This window comes from Rhodamnia argentea, chromosome 10 (assembly GCF_020921035.1).
Source record: "Rhodamnia argentea isolate NSW1041297 chromosome 10, ASM2092103v1, whole genome shotgun sequence".
Taxonomy (NCBI): domain Eukaryota; kingdom Viridiplantae; phylum Streptophyta; class Magnoliopsida; order Myrtales; family Myrtaceae; genus Rhodamnia; species Rhodamnia argentea.
This window is the reverse complement of record NC_063159.1, coordinates 8250464-8268157: the sequence shown is the minus strand read 5'-3', so window position 1 is coordinate 8268157 and position 17694 is coordinate 8250464. Positions and strand designations below refer to the sequence as shown.

General features: G+C 38.5%; 1 protein-coding gene across 2 annotated transcripts; it reads right to left on the bottom strand.

Moving 5' to 3' along the window:
• Window positions 1–1962: 1962 nt before the first annotated feature.
• Window positions 1963–16896, bottom strand: LOC115739066 (serine/threonine-protein phosphatase 4 regulatory subunit 3-like). Of its 2 annotated transcripts, none has more exons than XM_030671928.2 (24): window positions 16500–16896; window positions 15853–15933; window positions 15649–15745; window positions 15456–15540; window positions 15335–15384; window positions 11986–12065; window positions 10351–10410; window positions 9886–9985; window positions 9701–9778; window positions 9156–9223; window positions 8996–9064; window positions 8841–8918; window positions 8674–8769; window positions 6965–7035; window positions 6692–6769; window positions 6458–6551; window positions 5823–5915; window positions 4473–4687; window positions 4234–4348; window positions 3834–3965; window positions 3605–3712; window positions 3413–3522; window positions 3231–3332; window positions 1963–3147 (listed from the first exon to the last, which is right to left on the bottom strand). In XM_030671928.2, the coding sequence occupies exons 1-24, from the start codon at window positions 16542–16544 to the stop codon at window positions 2616–2618; spliced, it is 2637 nt and encodes an 878-aa protein (XP_030527788.1). In that variant the 5' UTR covers window positions 16545–16896; the 3' UTR covers window positions 1963–2615. The 2 variants fall into 2 exon arrangements, with proteins under 2 accessions (XP_030527788.1, XP_030527786.1); XM_030671926.2 differs by having other exon boundaries at window positions 1963–3144; window positions 4473–4684; window positions 5817–5915; window positions 16500–16894.
• Window positions 16897–17694: the final 798 nt, after the last annotated feature.

Sequence of the window (17694 nt, the reverse complement as noted above, 5' to 3'; positions counted from 1 at the left end):
CTGGCCCGTTAACCGGGCCCACAGTTTCTAAATTGTCGGAACCGGCGGTTCCGGGCCGGTTCCGACCCTTTTAAAAAAAAAAAAAAAAAGGAGGCACGGGGGAAAGAGTCTTTGGGCTCGGGAACTGGCGGTTCCGAACCGAAATCGGAACCGGCCCGGAACCGCCGGTTCCACCTTTTCGTGGAGTATGTTCCACCTTTTCGTGGAATCGGAACCGGTGGTTCGGCCAAACCGGCCATGTATAGGGCAGGGCACGTGTTGAAGTAGCAAAATAAAAGGGGGCAAATAAAATAAAATAAACCTAGTTTTTTTCTAGAAAATAATTTGTTTTTCCGGTCGAAGATAAAAGGCATTTTTTTTATTGAAAAGATAAAGATTTAAAAGTGGCACGGTTATAATGTACTATAATATAATTATTTTTACGATTAACGTATCGGCTGTGTTTCTCCCTTAAATAGTTCTCAGCCAAAATGAGCTAGTTTGTTAAAACGTGTTATTTTTCAGATTGAGGAAATTGTATGAAACTACTCGCTGGCGGATCGAGCTACACTCGAGTTGCATCGAATGAGTGCCTGCATGGATTTACCAGGTTTTGAGATCAAGCTCGAGCTTGAACTACTCGATTAAAATGATGTGTCAAGTTCAAGTTTGTCTATATAGAAATTTAGGGGTGAGTAAAAATATTTGATCGAATCGAAAATCACGCCCGAATTAAATCGAACCAACCGGTTTTAGATGCCTCTTCATGGGTGGTTCTCGATTCTCAGATTTTGGAACCAATCCATTGTTTGGGTGGTTTCCGTGGAATCGAGCACCCTTACTTAACTCCCACCTACTCGCCAACATAATCAGGCTTCCATTTCTTAAAAAGAAAATGTAAATGGATATAGAGAAAAGGCATAAATTCTACAAAATTAATGACACACCGTAAATACAAATATTAGGGGAAATGTTTATGACTTATTGATCTGGAGTTGGAATTCATTTCCCTGTGCCCCGAGCCCGACTGGTCTTGGGCCTTGCCAGCCCATTTCCCCGGTGGGCCTTCCTAGGCCCAATACTTTTTTTGGGACTAGGCCATTGAAGCTGAATCCAAAGTTTGGGCCCAATTATCAAACATTTTTTGGACTCTAGGGCTTTAAAAAAGTTTGGCTCCCTCCCCCTCTCATTTTCGCCATTCTTCGATCTTCAATCACGTATCACTTTCTAGCACTCTAGCCCTCTATAACAGTTTTTCACTTTATCGATTCCGTACACCTTACTAAGATTTAATTGAATTTTAAATATCCTAACGGAGAACAATAGCAGCAGCAACAATCCTTTCCGATTATCTCAACCCCGACTTGGGGCGTGCATAGCAACACTTTTGCTTTAAAAATCAACTTCTTGCTAAAAGTTGATTTTTTTTTTACTTCTACGTCTAAGCGAAAAGTCAATTTTCTTGCTTATGGACAAAAGTAATTTTTTTTTTTTTCACTTCTTCAAATGACTCCAAAATAACTTCTAACACAAAAAAAAAAAAAAAATATAAAATTAGAAAAATAAAGTTACATAACCAAATAAATTTTACTTCAGAAGTTGCATTATCAAATGAATTTTTACTCTATAAATATGGAGTAGAAATTCTACTCCAAAAGTGTTGGGCGTCCTAACCTAGTAAAACCCATTCAGTGAATTCCATAACAGGAGCATCCGCGTTGGCTCCATCTCGACAACAAGCCCATGTCGACTGAGGACGAGACACAGAATGATCGGGAGGAATCGAATGGGGCAAATGCTACAAGCTAGTCTACTTCAAGAAATAAGTACATTGTAAACTCTCCATTAAGGTCTGCACGTAGCACCAAAAAACTCTCAATCTGTTTTCGTTTCCATTGACACAAGCTGAGAAAAGATGAATTGAATACACAATAATCCCTACCTCGATAGATGTACTGTAACTATTCACACAAGCGTCTGCCATTAGACACGAAAAGAGCTATCAAAATTTTCTTAAGAGAGGACAAATTCCAAATTACAATTTACAATTAGTTCATGAATGAGAATGTAAGACTACAATGAGAAAACTTTTGAGCTCTTGCCTTGGGAGGGAAATGACAGAAAGGCGCGTTAAAAGCTTCAACCTCTCAATCCAATTCCTCTAAGCCAACCCTTGATTATCATACCCCACCACTGAAACTTGGAATAAGGGGGAAAAATAAAAGAAATGATACAAAAACAGAGCTTATATCGATGCCCCAACCACATTGCATGTTCGCGACACGGCAAAATACAGAGGGAAATCGCGAAAATAAAAAATAAACGTTCGAAGGGAGCTAAACAATTGCCCTGAGTATTTTATAGAAGCAACAAGTACATAGCCAACGCAACACGTAGGTAAGACAGGCAATTCGCCACATAACCACGAAGGCCGTCCCCTCCTCATCTTGCCCCACGTCGCCAAAACAGCACTTGTTCCAACATCAACAGGAGAGATCAAAACCGTATTCTGTATATACCCTCTCTTTCGCTATTCTTGGCCGATGCTGCTTAACAACTCTGGGGCGGATTGGCCTTGTTGCAGCTCCATAGTCGAATGAATGACAAGATTCTCTCATTTCAAGAATAAATGTGAGCTAGGATCCATTCACAGCCATCTCCGGTGATGATTTTGGCTGTACCAATGAGGTGTCCTCGCTCCCCAACTGTCTATTATCCGATGTGCTTTGTACACACTCGGAACAGCTCCGAGGACTGGCAGATTCCTTCTCCTTGTGGGTCTCATCATCCAAACTGCGACTATCTGAAGAGCCTCTTGTAGGAGGGAAATCCTTGTGATTTTCGTCATGGGCATTCGTGTCGCCATCCCCAGCCTGTGGAGAACTATGCATGATGCTTGCAGTCTTCTTATTCGGTAGCACTGCTTGACTTAGTGTTGAACACAAAGCCGCAAACACACTCTCTTTTGATTTGGGGTTTTTGTTCAGCCGTGGCCTCTTGGATATATCGGGCTCCTTATCCTTAGGAGCCAGTTTTCTTTTCAACCTGAGGGAATCCATGGTCGCTTCCTCATCATCTGGGTTATCTTTCTGTCTCTTAGGTGGTGGTCTATAGTCTTCGTCATCCTCATCGTCATCGTAATCAACTAGCCCACCAGTTCTTGGACTATAAACCAAAGTTAATGTATGCGTCAGACCACAAATGTAGTGTATGGTATTCTAGAAAATTCTGAAGTTTAGGCATCCAAGCACCTTAATGATTGATGGCTTGCTGAAACTCCATTGGATAGAATAGGCTGTGCTTGTACCTTCCGAGACCGAGATGCTGATGCTGATGCTGTATCTTCCTCATCACTGAGTAAAACTAGACAATCATGAACGAGAAAATTAAACAAACAAAAGGACAAAATATCATATGGATAGTGCTGGTAGACCTGTCTTCATTAAAATAGTCCTCCTCCTCTTTCTCCGGAGCACGCTCATCTATTCTTTTTCGGGGATCTGACACGTTAATAGGTCCTCTCGTTCCACCATTCTCCAAGCACTGCAAGAAAACCAGTTAGAGGTTTAGACTTGATTAGTCTCCTTCGAAAGCAGAGAACAGGGATAGGCACAATACATCATACCTGCTCGTACTTGACTTGGAAGGACTGGATACATGGCAGGTGCTCAAACTTAACCAATTCGTCCCAAAACGAATCAACTATGTATTTAAGCAACGGTTTCAGATTTTCCTGCATGAAAAGGGTCATCAACTTGATCACTCCATGCAAGTGATGCCGTCCGATTATTCCCACCACTCGTTTGTGCGGAGAAGAAACTGAATGAGTGAAAACATGGTACAGGCATACAAACCTTGCGGATGTACTCAAGAAGTTCTAAGACTGCAGAATTTAGCAGGTTGTAACGATCACCATTCCTCACAAAAGCATCCACAATTGGTTTGAGAAGATTGTTTCTCACTATATGGCTTATGATATGCTCATCCTGCAGATCAGAAATATGTCACCAAGTTGACACACTAAAAACACATAAGAAATGTCATAAGACTCATTAGGGGTTCATCGATCATGCATCTTTCAGTTTCAACTTTAAAACTTCCATCCACTATCCAAGTGCTTTCATTGATACAATGCAAGGCCTGCCTCATGCTCAAACTTATAAATCAGAGGAGAAATCATGGCACTACTCATTTATCACTACATCCTACCACATAAATTAACATCAACATGGGCAACAACAAAGAACCACCTACATGACGGGAGAGGATAGTACGAAAAAAGCGGACAGCAGCAACTACAAGGTACTTTTCTCTTCTTTGCATCAGCATCAAAACCTTATCTGCCACATTATTAAGAAGGAAGTTACATCTGCGACCAGAGAAGAGAAGACAAAATTAGCTCTCAAGTCTAATTCATTGGAGCGTTAAACTTATATGTGACTACATAATAGATTACTAAATTATCAAAATGGCAAGGGTGTATAAATAAGTACTTTATCCTATATGGATGGTGCAGAACGCAAAAGCAAAGCAATTCACATATGTTTGACAGTATTTCGGGCTTCATTCTCTGCTGACTTTTGACTCTTCCAGAACCCATTTCTTTTCTCAAAGATTGAGAAGTGACAGAAGGACAAGATGCTACAATGACGTCAATTAACTGTCCCAGATGCTTCTCATAGAAAATCTCGATCACACTGTCCCTCTGCACAAAGAATAAACTAGATCAGTCCAGGTTCAGAGAAACAAAATTTTTTCAAAGAGCTATCACCATGCGAAAATTGAACAGCCTATAATTGAACACGCTGCAGCGGCACAACATGAAATAGAATGACAGAAGAATAGAGTAGTGCATCAAACATATTTGTCCCCTTTGAGTAGTCCAATCTAGTGATACAGAAAACACAAGACCCAATGGTTCAATTCAAGGAGCGAGCCTTGCTGGCAAAATCTTGACTAGCTAGAAGAAGATCGGAAATACAAAACTCCATCCACATGATGTCATTGACGCGTCAAATGGTTTAAGATGATTTTTCTTGTACAAAATAATCTTGCAGCTTCATTTTCAGATCTATTGGTTCACAGGATGAAGTTCGAACATGGTTAAGCTACCCTGTTCAGCTAAATATTTTAATGGGAAAATAGCATTTCTAGAATCACACACAACAAGTCCGAGAATGTGAATCCTCTCCTAAATAGCTTAAGAGCTGTTGGCGTTCAATTCTATAGTTGTATTTGTGGTTCTTCGGCTAAGTTTATAGATTCAAGATTTTGACAGGAGCAGCTTTGACATTGTTGCCTAATGCTATCAATTCTAGCGGGAGATTGGGGTTTGAATTGGTCAATTCGGCCAACAATGTGCTTTTAGATTGTCAATTAGATCACATTAGATTAGACATGTTGTGCATTTTCATTCAAATGGGCCAGCGAAAAAAGATTTTCTACTCTTTGAAATTTTTTACCAGCAATTCACCACCTAAATTTATTTGAACCTATTCTAGTTTTTTTATTCATCCTAGTAATCTATATTCCACTGCTGAAGCTCAATCAATTGACCATAGGGCAAATGATGCAAAGACAGTGATTCACAGAAAATCCAGTCAAAAGTTGGCACATATTCCTCACTGATGATATCAAGATCAACCTAATGAAACGCGATATCTGATGAGATTAAACCTCATAGCAGATGTAGTTATTAAATTGAGAGGACAATTAGCAAAACCTAGAAAGAACAACCAAAAGGCAAAACAGAAACCCAGAATTCCTAAAATATCCAACCACCATGACAAAGTAGGAAAATAAAAATCAGATGAGGGAAGTGTATGGTTAGGCAGAACCTGTCCTCCTGATAGAGTATATGAGTCCAGCAAACTTCGAAGAATTTCAAGAAACTGGCAATGCATGTCATCACCAAAATCTGTAACCATTCCTTTGACCTACAAGTCACAAGCAATATTTTAGCAGGATCACCATAATTGTTTACTCTTAATACAAAACCGACTGCATTGCAACAGGCAAGAATAAAACTCAACATCTATATATTAGCCAAGAGTGAGGTTTGTCTCACTTTTCGCTTTTCAAATTTACCCTTGCATTATCTACTATCTTTTAAAGGAAGTATCTCCTTTTTATGACTTTAATTTATTGTTCTCATCAAAAACTTTTTCGAAGGTTAAAATCGTACAAGCCTCAAAAACGGAAAACTACCAATCACTTTTTAATTAAAAAACTACCCATTACCCAAAAAAAGAAAAGCCACTCAAATTCATTTGCGAAATGCTTGCAGCACTCACAGCTGGTTGGTTCTAGTTTGGTGACCGCACAAAAAGCATTGCACTAGAACAGTACCAAATGTACTCTGTTTTACAACTATTACAGATCGACCTTCAAGCTACTTTGATATTTTAGGTTGAATAACCTCGGTTTCCAAGAATATCATCTCATGCAATGCATTAACATATCCTCGTTAAAGCCATACCAGAAGTCCCAAAAGCGAAGCACCTTCTGGGCGTACAACATACGAACGCAAAAGATTTGGGTCTTGATTCATAAAAAGAATAATAATATCTGTCCTGCATCCACCGAAATGGCACATAATTAGGATGACATCTTCAATAGTGCATTTGTCTTCTCTTCGCCATCTCTTTCTTTTGTCGTCTGTGCATATTTATCTATGTGAGTGACAGATGGAGATACATCTAGGAGTATTTACCCAGTTAGTATAAGCCTATTATCCTCACTCTGCAAAGCATCAGCGATGATGTCAAAAATGCCCTCATTCACAAGATCCCTACAAAATACGAGTCTCGTCAAATAAGATATAGGTAGTGCAACAACAAGGATAAATCAAAGATCTCTACTGGATAAATCTGGCTGTTGAAAAATAATGCATGAACCACTGTACTCTCACAAATCAAGAATGGAAACTACATAAAAAGTATCTTCAAAAAACGAAAAAAAAAACAAATCCTGCACAAACTCATACCTGAAAAGCCGGAGCTGCTGGACCATTTGTAAGCTCTTGCTTAAACTACAAAAGTCGTGCAAGAAATACACCTACATCAAGAGAGTAATAACAGCATGAACATAGGGGAACCAGATCTAGAAGAGAATGGATAAGACTTAGAGGGAGATATTTTGTTTGGTCGTCATATTCAGGCGACTCCCATTACTGTAGAAATCTAACATATGCAGGAAAAAGTTCTATATTGCAAACAAACATAGAGGTCAAAACGTCTGAGAACTACAGACAAAAAAAAGTCACCTGATATAAATCATTCTCACAAACAAACTTATCCGATGACAACAAAAAACTACCCCAAACAGCACCTAAGCTAAATCAGATGCTCAATTTAATTGGCTGTGTAAGAGCTAGATCATTAAAGTCAACATTTCAAGCCCTGACTTATAAAATAACCTCAAAGTTTCCTGATGAAAATGTACATATTTTTCCATCAGTCAATAAGTACCATACAACTAGATAAACATAATCTCTCACTTCACATGCAACATGGTCTGATGGTCCTATGTGCATCCTGCACATTCCAAGTCATACTAGCAAAGTTCACGTGCTGCTGTGGAGCAAAGACAGAGATAATCTAATTTCTTGTCAGCCTACCCTACCCAAATTTCTTAAAGATAAGAGAGAGGTCAACCGATCATAAATATATCAAATTCGAGGTGAGCTCCCTTCAAAGACCAAACTACTTCAAGCAAGTTTTCATACACAACTTTTCCACATGATTAATTGTAATGACAACATTTAAATTCAACTAAAAAGTGGATAGAGCCAAACCATTTGGAAGGAGCGTGTTTCGTGATAACATGACATTACTTTTTTATACGCTTCCATATGAAAATCAAAGAAATTCATCTGTCTTGCAGCAACCAACTTAAGAATAGGATACTGATCATTTTAAGAGAACTAATGGTATTGGTAATCGTTGTACTATACAAAAGCATGATTTCATGATCAGGCAATAAAGCTATTCTACATGTAACTATAAAAAATGTGCTAATAGGAAAGGCATATCTTACTAATTAATGCAAGCAAAAACTTCGTCACTCTTTAAGTAATAGCAGCAGAAAAATGATCAGGAAGAATCTTTTCCATACATAGACAAATGACCCAGCGAACATAAACATAAAAAAAGGAGACAAACAATAGGAAAAAGGGAAAAATAGAGCAACAGCATAAATGCACACTAATATCCCCAGAGAGGTCCCAAAGCCTTCCTTTCGCTTTCTTTTAAGAAATAATGATTCTTAAGCCTAGCCCAACATACACATTCATATTCCTTTAATCATTCGACAGACTGGAGCGTCCAATTCCAACCTCATGATAAACTTGCACTCTACTGTACAGTTTATCTGATCTCGTCAAAGGCATTCAATAATTACAATCATAATTAAAGCCATGCAATTCAACAACAAATTGCTATAACTCAAACATTTAATAGTTGTGCAAGTGCAATCAATAAGAACCGAATAACAACAAAGACGCGAGAAACCATGAATCTCTCAAGCAAATACCATGAAAAGTTCAGGTTCACATTAAAAATCTAACCCAAAAAATGCGTCATTCAAATCCCAGATGCTGATCCCAAAAAATGAAAATTGAAGACCAATAAATAATGTGAGCGATATTTGACCGAAAAATAAAAATAAAAAAAATAATGTTAGCGATATAATTACCAAATTTTTCTTCGACTCTGAAGGGGTTATCGAAGATTTTAACCTTACAAACAGTTCCTGAATAAAGGTACTGTCATCCTTTAACAAAGAAACAACCTACAAGAGAGAAGGTACATTCAATACAGAAATATCCAAACAAACTTAAAAGATGTCTTTATTATACTTACAATGGCATTATTTGCATGGATGATGGAATTGAGATTTGCAATAATTGTGTCATCCAACATTCTAGCCAAAACAACATCCTAAGGAAGACAATTCAATGTCAGCAAAGGATCCACAAAAGGAATCCAGCCAAAAAGTAGTTGATATGGAAACACACCTTCAAGTAACCAACTCTATATGTTTGGTGTATCTTCGATAGGACAAGCGGATCTCTAATTGGAATTGCCTAAAAAAGGAAAATAGCCTATTAAGCAGAACTTTCCATATGGATTGGCAAACTTACACATATCACGCCACTGCCAGACAAAACGTCTCACCTCCTTGAATACAACATGTTCTTTCAAAAAATTGCGATGCTGTTGGACATGAGGAACCTCAGGATCATCTGCAAACAAATACAAAACATCATAGCCGTCCCATGATATTAACTAGAAAAAGAAAAAGAAATGGTCAATGATGAAATGAACAGCGCATTCAACATATACGTTTAATAAAAAAAAATTAAAAAAGCAAGAGGTTGATTCAATAACAACTAAGGAAGCAACAGGGTCAAACAGTGTTTTAATTTTGGCCAGTTAAGGTCATAACAGTCCAGTACCTTCTCCAGTATGATCAGAATATTCTCCGTACTTTCTTTTCTCCACTTCCTAATGATAACTATTTAAAATACTTTTGACATTTCAAGAATCGTAGTGCAAAATGGCACTTCAAAGTGCCTCGGATACGTCCAGGGATGCTAATGGAGCAACGGTATAGCTAAATCCAATGACATTATATGTCCATACAAGAGTCAACCCACTGTGACAGATGTTTAATAATTCCGTAAAAGTGTTTGACAGATTTTCTCGTGAAAAGAACTTACACTCAAGGGAGCCAATAGCGTCCATAATCAGCTCATCTCCAAAAATTTTCTCAAAGATCTGAGGGCTGTTGAGTAAAACTGCACAAACAGAGCGAAAGCGCAAAATCAGTCGGTCTGAGGAAAAAATTATGAAGAAGCCAACAAATTAAGGACTGCGAAAATGATGTCTATCTGAAAGTTCTTACTTATCCCTTTCACTATTCTACAAATCATCTGAAGATCACTGAGGTTTTCCAAGTCTTCACACAGTCTAAATAAGTGCATTATCTTCCGGAGAAACTCTTGCTGCATTGAGATAGTAACTTCCATTAAATATCAATGGTTTCCAAATCAGAGTTTGCATACACATCAAAAAATGGATGGAGAATGATAAGGCTTGTACTAAGAGCACTGTCCAAAGCCCACTACAACTCATGAGACTACTGCACTATTCACATGTACATGTACATGTACAACAGCAAGGAAATTGATAATAAACTTGACCCACGATGATATCGAAAGAACAAAACTTACAGCATAAACTGCTCAAACTTTATAATTTAATTGTTCGTTGATGTAGACTAAATATCGGATAAACTAAAAACAAAAAGCCTACCATGACCACATCTACATTGATGTCCATTGGACTGGCAAAATTAACAGAAGCTTACATCATTCAGAATGAGATCTATCAGCTGCATCTTATCAGTAACCCGGCCTTCATACACAGTCTGCAAGTCAGAAATCAACAGAGATAAGTTGAGTAGTCAATAAGATAATTAGTAAATGGAAATTACAGACACAAGAGGACAGTCCTAAAACGGCCTAAAACCCTAAAAAACCTCTAACTTTAGCTCTTGTCCCAATTCTACCTTTTCTCTCACAAAAAACCTCCAACTTTAGGTGCAGTATCAATTCTACTCTAAAACTTTTTGCATCCATGAAAAACCCCAAAATTTAGGTCCAATCCAAATTCTACCTTAATTTTTTCATCTCACAAAAAACCTTGACTTTAGGTCTAGCACCAATTCTACCCTAAACTCTTTTTTTTTTTTTTGGGTCTCATAAAGAAATCTTAGCTTTAGGTCCAATTTCAATTTTACTCTATTTTTTTTTTTGGGTCTCATAATAGATCACCAACTTTTACTTGAATCCTAAATCTACATCGATTAACCCTTCGTCAAAATCGTCCTTAGCGAGTTTGCGCTCGATCTTTGATCTCTTGTGCTTAGGAATGTTCAATCTCTCGCAGTTGAGAGCTCAAGACACTCAAATAACTCGTGTTTGGAAGTTTTCAATTTCTCTATTGTCAACAAAAATTTTGGACAGATGATTAATGGGGCAGATTTGTGACTCCAGTAAAAGTTTGTGATTTTTTTTATGAGACCATTAAAATTTTGGGGCAAAATTGAGACAGGACAGTAATATAGGGACAAGACCTAAAGTTGGGAGTTTTTCATAGGACAAAAAAAAGTATATGGTAGAATTGGGACATAACCTAAAGCTGAGGATTTTTTTAAGGACAAAAAAAAGCTGAGGGTAGAATTGGGACTGCACCTGAAGTTGGAGATATTTTTGGGACAAAAAAAGCTTTAGAGTAGAATTAGGACTACACCTAAAGTTTGAGGTTTTTTATAAGACAAAAGGTAGAATTCGGACAAAACCTAAAGTTGGAGTTTTTTTAAGGTATTAGGGCATTCTGAAACTAAGAGGTTTTTACTAACTGGAAACAGAAAAGGTAGAACTTTTCTAGCCCTAATATAAATGAATAGGCATCCCACAAGTAATACTGAAGAGTGAAACTTCCACAAAAGCCTTCAAGGATAAAAGAATGTTGCTAGCTCTAAACTCTTCACTAAGTACAGAAAAACATCTAAGATATTAATTGCAACTTAATCAGTACCATCAATGACCAAGAAGAATTCCTCATTTGCGCCTTTAAGGGAGTTATGCCTGCATTCGTGCGTGCGAGCGTGCGTAGGTGTGCATGTGAGAGAGAGAGATAGAGAGAGTCTATAACCTTCTTTCCTTATTATGTCAGACAAGTGTTAAGTAGCTAAAATAAAGCATCACCATCTTGCACTTAAATTCAACCTCAAGGGTTGTTTTGCACGATGACAGAAATGGAGAGGAATCTGCAACACAATCTGATTTCAAAAACAGTAATCACAAAGGGACCAGCTAATACTCACAAAGCCCACTCCTTATGTTTCCACCTTAAACACCAGTAGCCCTAGGAAGATGGAACAGTGCAGCTAAAAATATGAGAGAGAGAGAGAGAGAGAGAGAGAGAGAGAGAGCAGTACCTTGTGAATTAGAGGAAGAGTGGATAGCTCAACAGGCGGCAACTCCCTCAACTCGCTATTCACATTATGGAATGAATTGTCTGTGGAAGAAAAACGAGAAAAACTTAAGAGAACAGAAAATTGCAGCTATTAACAGGGTTCGAAGATAACAAGAACAAGGAAAAATGCAAAAGCAGTAAAACTAACTGGGTTAGGAACTACACTCTCTAAGATCTCGTTATATGTTATTTAAATTTTGAAATGTTCAGGCCAAAAATCAGAAAAATTAGAGTCCCTCTGTCTGAAGAGAAGAAAATAATTCACGGACTATCCTACCACCAATGCATAAAGAAGCAAATAAAATCTGAAATCTCTAAATTACAAATGTCTTTCGCATTTTCATATTATATCTTTGTGTTGGTCTCAAATTCTATTGTAACTGAAATCTTCTACTTGAATCCATGGTACCTTTTCAGAACAAAGTCACACTCACCTTATACCATGTGAATTCACCTATTTTACTTAGATACCAAGAGACCAAATTTAAAGAGTCAAATATCTTTTGCACTGAGGTATGTGACCCAAGATTTTTTATATGTTTTCACAACCAGATCCCTGCTGTTGGGTAAGTAGCTATGTAACTAACAATTGGGATAGATATCAGCAGCTACATTAATTGACTCTCACAACTCTATAATCACAAACTTCTAGCCAAACAGATCATAAGCGAGCAAATACCAGTCATGCATCAGATTACTCTCTTCAAACCCCACTTCAGATATTTACATTAATACTTTCTTGCATTTCGACTGCAAACCAGGTCATCAGTAAGTAAATCCTACATATGCACCAAAAAGCTTCCTTCAAACCCTACTAGAGGCAGATGATTGCTCAGAAGGCTGTTACACTAGTATGTATAAAGATCTTTCAGTTATGTTCAGGAGAAAAGAGTATTGCTTCAAGTCATGGGTTAATCTATTTGGGACAAGAAAAGGAAAAAATCTCAGGATTAACCTGTATCAGTTTTCACAGGTTTCGGTTACAATGCTAATTCTTAGAACGGTGAACCATATAGAGAATGACCAGAAGCCAAACAGATATGACTTTTAAAGTACGTAAAAAATATCATGCTGCTTATAAAAGAGGATGCAGATATGCATGATGTTGTTCCAGGTTACATTTATCATAAGATGAACTCTTCACTACCATAGGTACAACTTGTCCTGACGTTTGAGTTGCACGTCCGGCAATATCAAAAAATAAAATTTAATCTATGTTTGAATGTTTAATTCAAATGGTACTTTAAACCACAGTTTGCAAAACCACTTTTACGCATTCTCAAAGATCTGATTTGAAGGTCTATCCTTACGGCTTATCACCTATGTGCAGCTTTCCCATGTCCTCGATTTGATGGGAATGCAAGAGATGCATCCACATATCTTACAACACTTTGCAACAATAAAGTGATTGCAATTATCTAAAATAAAAAAACGAATAAAAAAAACCTAAAAGATGTCCAGCTCCTATTTCCATCACATTTCAAAGCATTTCCTTTATTTTTTCCACTAAGAGTAAAACTTACCTGTAATTGGCAAACAAGTGAAGATATCAGGAACCAACAGCAAGCAACACGTGATTCTAGGTTAAGATTCCTTCTCTTTATATTTGTTATTTAAAATACTCTTAAAGGAGCAGTCAAAGGGTAAAAACCCGTGCACCGCAATCACAAGATATTCAACCTTAAAGAACAACCAAACCAATTGGGAAAAGCATAACAAAATCAATTCGCCATGGATGACAAATTTCCTCATTGAACAAAACAAACATTAAATTTTTCCAAAACCTAAAAAGAACAAGAGTCTTCCAAAGACAGCTTCCTGATCCTAAACTCCAATTCCACTTCTCATGGAGATCATCATTTCCATCCTCTTTTTCAAAATCAGAAGAGTAGCCCAAAATTCCAGGTTTGTCGGAGGACATTCCTCTGTTCATCAAATATGTGGGGAACCAAAGTGTCAGAGCTTCATCTATACCAGGTTTCTACCAGAAAATATAAAAATATCCAAGATGAACTCCCCAGAGCATATTGTTGACAATCGCCTTTCAAGGCTGTGAAAATTCGAAAACTGTTGCAACAATATCCCCAGTTAGGGTAATTGCCAAAAAACAAAAACCTTTCCAAGACAAACCAACTCCAGCTCCTCCGCAATAACTTGAGAAAATCAACCAACTTATAGACTTAGCAATTGCCATACTACTCGACTCAAGGAGATTATCGAAAAACCATCACTACCCTGCATCAAACCGCTCACCTATCTCTAGCCCATCTATATCTTGTGAAACTCGTGAATATGAACTTTCCAGCAAAGCTACATCTTCCCCTGGACAAACTTGAAAATTACTAACAAAACTCTCATTCCAGAGTTAGGTCAAAAGCCATTCTCCCTATGATCTTTAGTGAGCTCTCGTCTTGATCAACGAATGCAATATAAAAATGAGCTAAAACCCTCACAGCTGATCCATAACCCAAAAAAAAGGGTTAAGGACAAGCGGCAACAGCATAAGAGGAAGGGCATAATGCAAGAGATAGGAATGCTCTTCAAGTAGAAGGAGAAAATGAGAAAAGGAAGCACTTGACTTCCAACAAAAAGAGACAGTTTCTAATGAAGGTCATGCCTTTCAGTGACAAAAATAGAAGGAAGGTTAGATGGGAGACGGTTTGACAGACGGACAGAAGGCAAGGTTAAGAAATATCATGATCAGATCAATGGGGTAACGGTTAAGATTTTGCCAGAGAAGTAATACAAAGGCATTGACTGGACAATAGGGATCTGCAAATAAAAGCTGAGCCAGACAGAGAAGTTCATTAGTCGAGGTCATCACATCCTAATGGAGTTTATGCATTTCCAAAAGAAAAGAACCTTCCATGTGTTTTCCCAAAATCATTGACCTGCTTAAGCCTTCCAGAGAGCATGTCAACATCCCTTGATACTTAGAAACTCTAAGACATTTCTATACATTCAACAAAGAGCAAGGTGCTGCATGATTGCCATTAAATATCTTCCACAGTAAGACGCACCAACAGCAACAAATACCCACAAGTAACAAGATGAAGAAGAGAGATGAATCAAAAGCTCTCTAAAAAGATACTGCAATTTGCACAAATAGATTTAATTCATGTCACCGAAAAGCAGACATACAAAGATCTTGAAATTTCAGAAAGCTACCAAAGTAACATATACCCTGGGTTCATCCAAAAGCATCAAAGACTCCATTTCACAGAAAAAACTAGCTTGAAAACATCCACTGTTTAAGATGAAAAGAACTAACTGAACGGTATCTGGAACAAGGCTGAATGGCGGGTACTTACTATTAAGACTGCTAAAATGCATATTCCTTTGTACATTACAGATGTGATCCCTGTAAAAGGTCGACAGCGTATAAGTACGCAATGTAAATAGTTATATTAAGAGAACAGAACTGATTGTTACCATATGTAGGAGCAACCAGATGTCTCCTGAAAGCTAAGGGCCAATTCAGTAGCGTACTCAGGGTCTCTCCATGAGATGATGGAATCTGAAAGTATCATTATAGGGAAGAATAAACTCAAACTGCGGTCAAATCATATCATTGTACTTGAAAATAAAGCTCCTATGTATCATGAGAAACAAAACAAAGTAGGACCTTCTTGCTTCCTATAAATGTCCTCCGAGCTGATACGATGCAGAAGCAATGTTTCATTGTCTTCATCAAATACAAATATACCCAGATCGTCTGACCTCTGCATTAGTATTTAAATTCAAATAAACTAAGCTTTAGGTGAACAGAAGAAATCAGTTTTTCAGGAATCTAGGACTCGCAGAATCTCGAAGATAGTGGAGAACAAACCTCTAAATAGTCAACAGTGACATGCCCAGTACCATGGTCATCCCATTTCCCTTCATCATTCAGTTGATATACTTTAACACGCTGAAATTGAAGCACCAATGGTCATGCAAACTTAACCTTCAACTCATCCAGCATTACACTTGCTACATAAACTGCATTCTCAGCAAGTATCTTCCAAAACGGAATTCTATTCCTAAAGTCACACAAGAAAGTGCTCAGAAAACCCCATCACAGGAGGGAGCTATCTAGCATGCCCTTTCATTCATACTATTCATTTGAATTGAGAGGATAAGAAGCCATCCACTCATAAGACCGTGGAGTTCAAATGTCAGTGCACCAAAAATAGAAGCCCTAGCCCCCACTAAAAGTGGAGCTAGAAAGACCCAATAACTACGAAATGACGCCCATTCAAGAAACCTAATCGAATCAAATTGGCAAACCCCACTTACTCCACTAGCTTGCATCACCCCCTCCCCGACAAACAACTACTCCATTAATCAAGAACCAAAGCACCGCGCGACCTTAACGAGCTAAACCATATTCGGCCACACCGAATTCCCAAACGATTCGTCAACCGAAAGGGAAAGAGAAGTTCTATACAACAGTGAAATGAAAACAAAAGGAAAAAAAAAACCACAACAACTCGCCTGCATCGAATTCGAGTTCGAGGAGGATTTCTCTTGCCCGCCCATCGCAGCTCCTCTAAGAAGAACAAAACCATGCGATACCCAAACCCCCCCAAGGCGACCGGATTCGGCAGCGAGCCAATTCAGCTGGAAGGGCACGGCGAATTAGGGTTTGCTGAGGACCGGGGAGAGAGGAAGCCCCCGAATTAGCGAGATTGAGCTCCCGGAGAATCAGACCGCCAAAAGGAAAAACGAAAAACCACTCAGACCGCCATTGACGCAGCAGAAAAGAGCCTTCGATTCTCTCTCTCTCTCTCTCTCCCTCCCGCTCTCCCTCTCTCTCTCCTCAGTTTCTCGGTCTCTCTTTCCTGTTTCGTGCAAAGTGTCCTTCCCCCGACCCTCAGTCGACGAGCTCCAATTAGAGGGAGTAAGAAAAAGGAAAAAACAACTCTCTCTCTCCCCAGAAAAAATTATTTAAAAAATGAGAGGAAGTTCGTAGACGCCCTTGATTTTGGTCTTAATTGCGGAAATGCCACTGACTCCAAAAGCACGCGCGGCCTGCGGTACTGCGCGCGGGCGGGCGCAACTCGGTCGGGTCACGGGTTCCTCCGGTTTGGGCCCCGACGGTGGGCCCGACTCCCGGAGACCGAAGTACCGACGCGTGTGCTTCGCTTCCCGCGTTAAACCGAGGTATGTACGGTCAGAAAAAGTAAAGGGTTACAATTCTTTGGGAATCGTATCCCTTGGAGATATTTGGATTTTGATTTATTGGTGTGATTAGATGAATTAAGATGACAAAGTTTAAGTTGTGACTATTAGATTAGCACCGATCATTCGTTGATAAGTCGTGGTCATTATTATGGTAATATATGATTTATCAATAATACGCTATGGCTTTGACAATTTCGTCATAATGAGTGGGGATAGATTGTTATATTTCGAGTTAGAGTTTGAATGGAAAATTCCCATACATTGTGTGGCAATATTCGGTGAGAAAAAAATATAAAAAAATAAGATGAAAGCAACTTGCTATTAAGTCGATACAGGAGCTCGTGAGCTAAGTATGTAACTGCCAATAAGGATACAGTATTGCTGGTAAAGAGATTGAGGGGGTGGAGACAATAGTACCATAGGTGTAGAGTTGAATTCCCGCACTCTGCAAATAGGCAAAGTAAAAGTTGGAGTTCTCTCTTTGAGAATTGAGAGGTGGCGGCTT

Coding starts and splice junctions, on each gene's coding strand:
- LOC115739066 (XM_030671928.2), bottom strand. CDS start 16,544: ATGGGCGGGCAAGAGAAATCCTCCTCGAACTCGAATTCGATGCAG. Junction 15,541..15,648: donor CATTTATAGGAAGCAAGAAG/GTCCTACTTTGT, acceptor TGATACTTTCAG/ATTCCATCATCTCATGGAGA. Junction 3,713..3,833: donor TTCTTGAGTACATCCGCAAG/GTTTGTATGCCT, acceptor CTTTTCATGCAG/GAAAATCTGAAACCGTTGCT.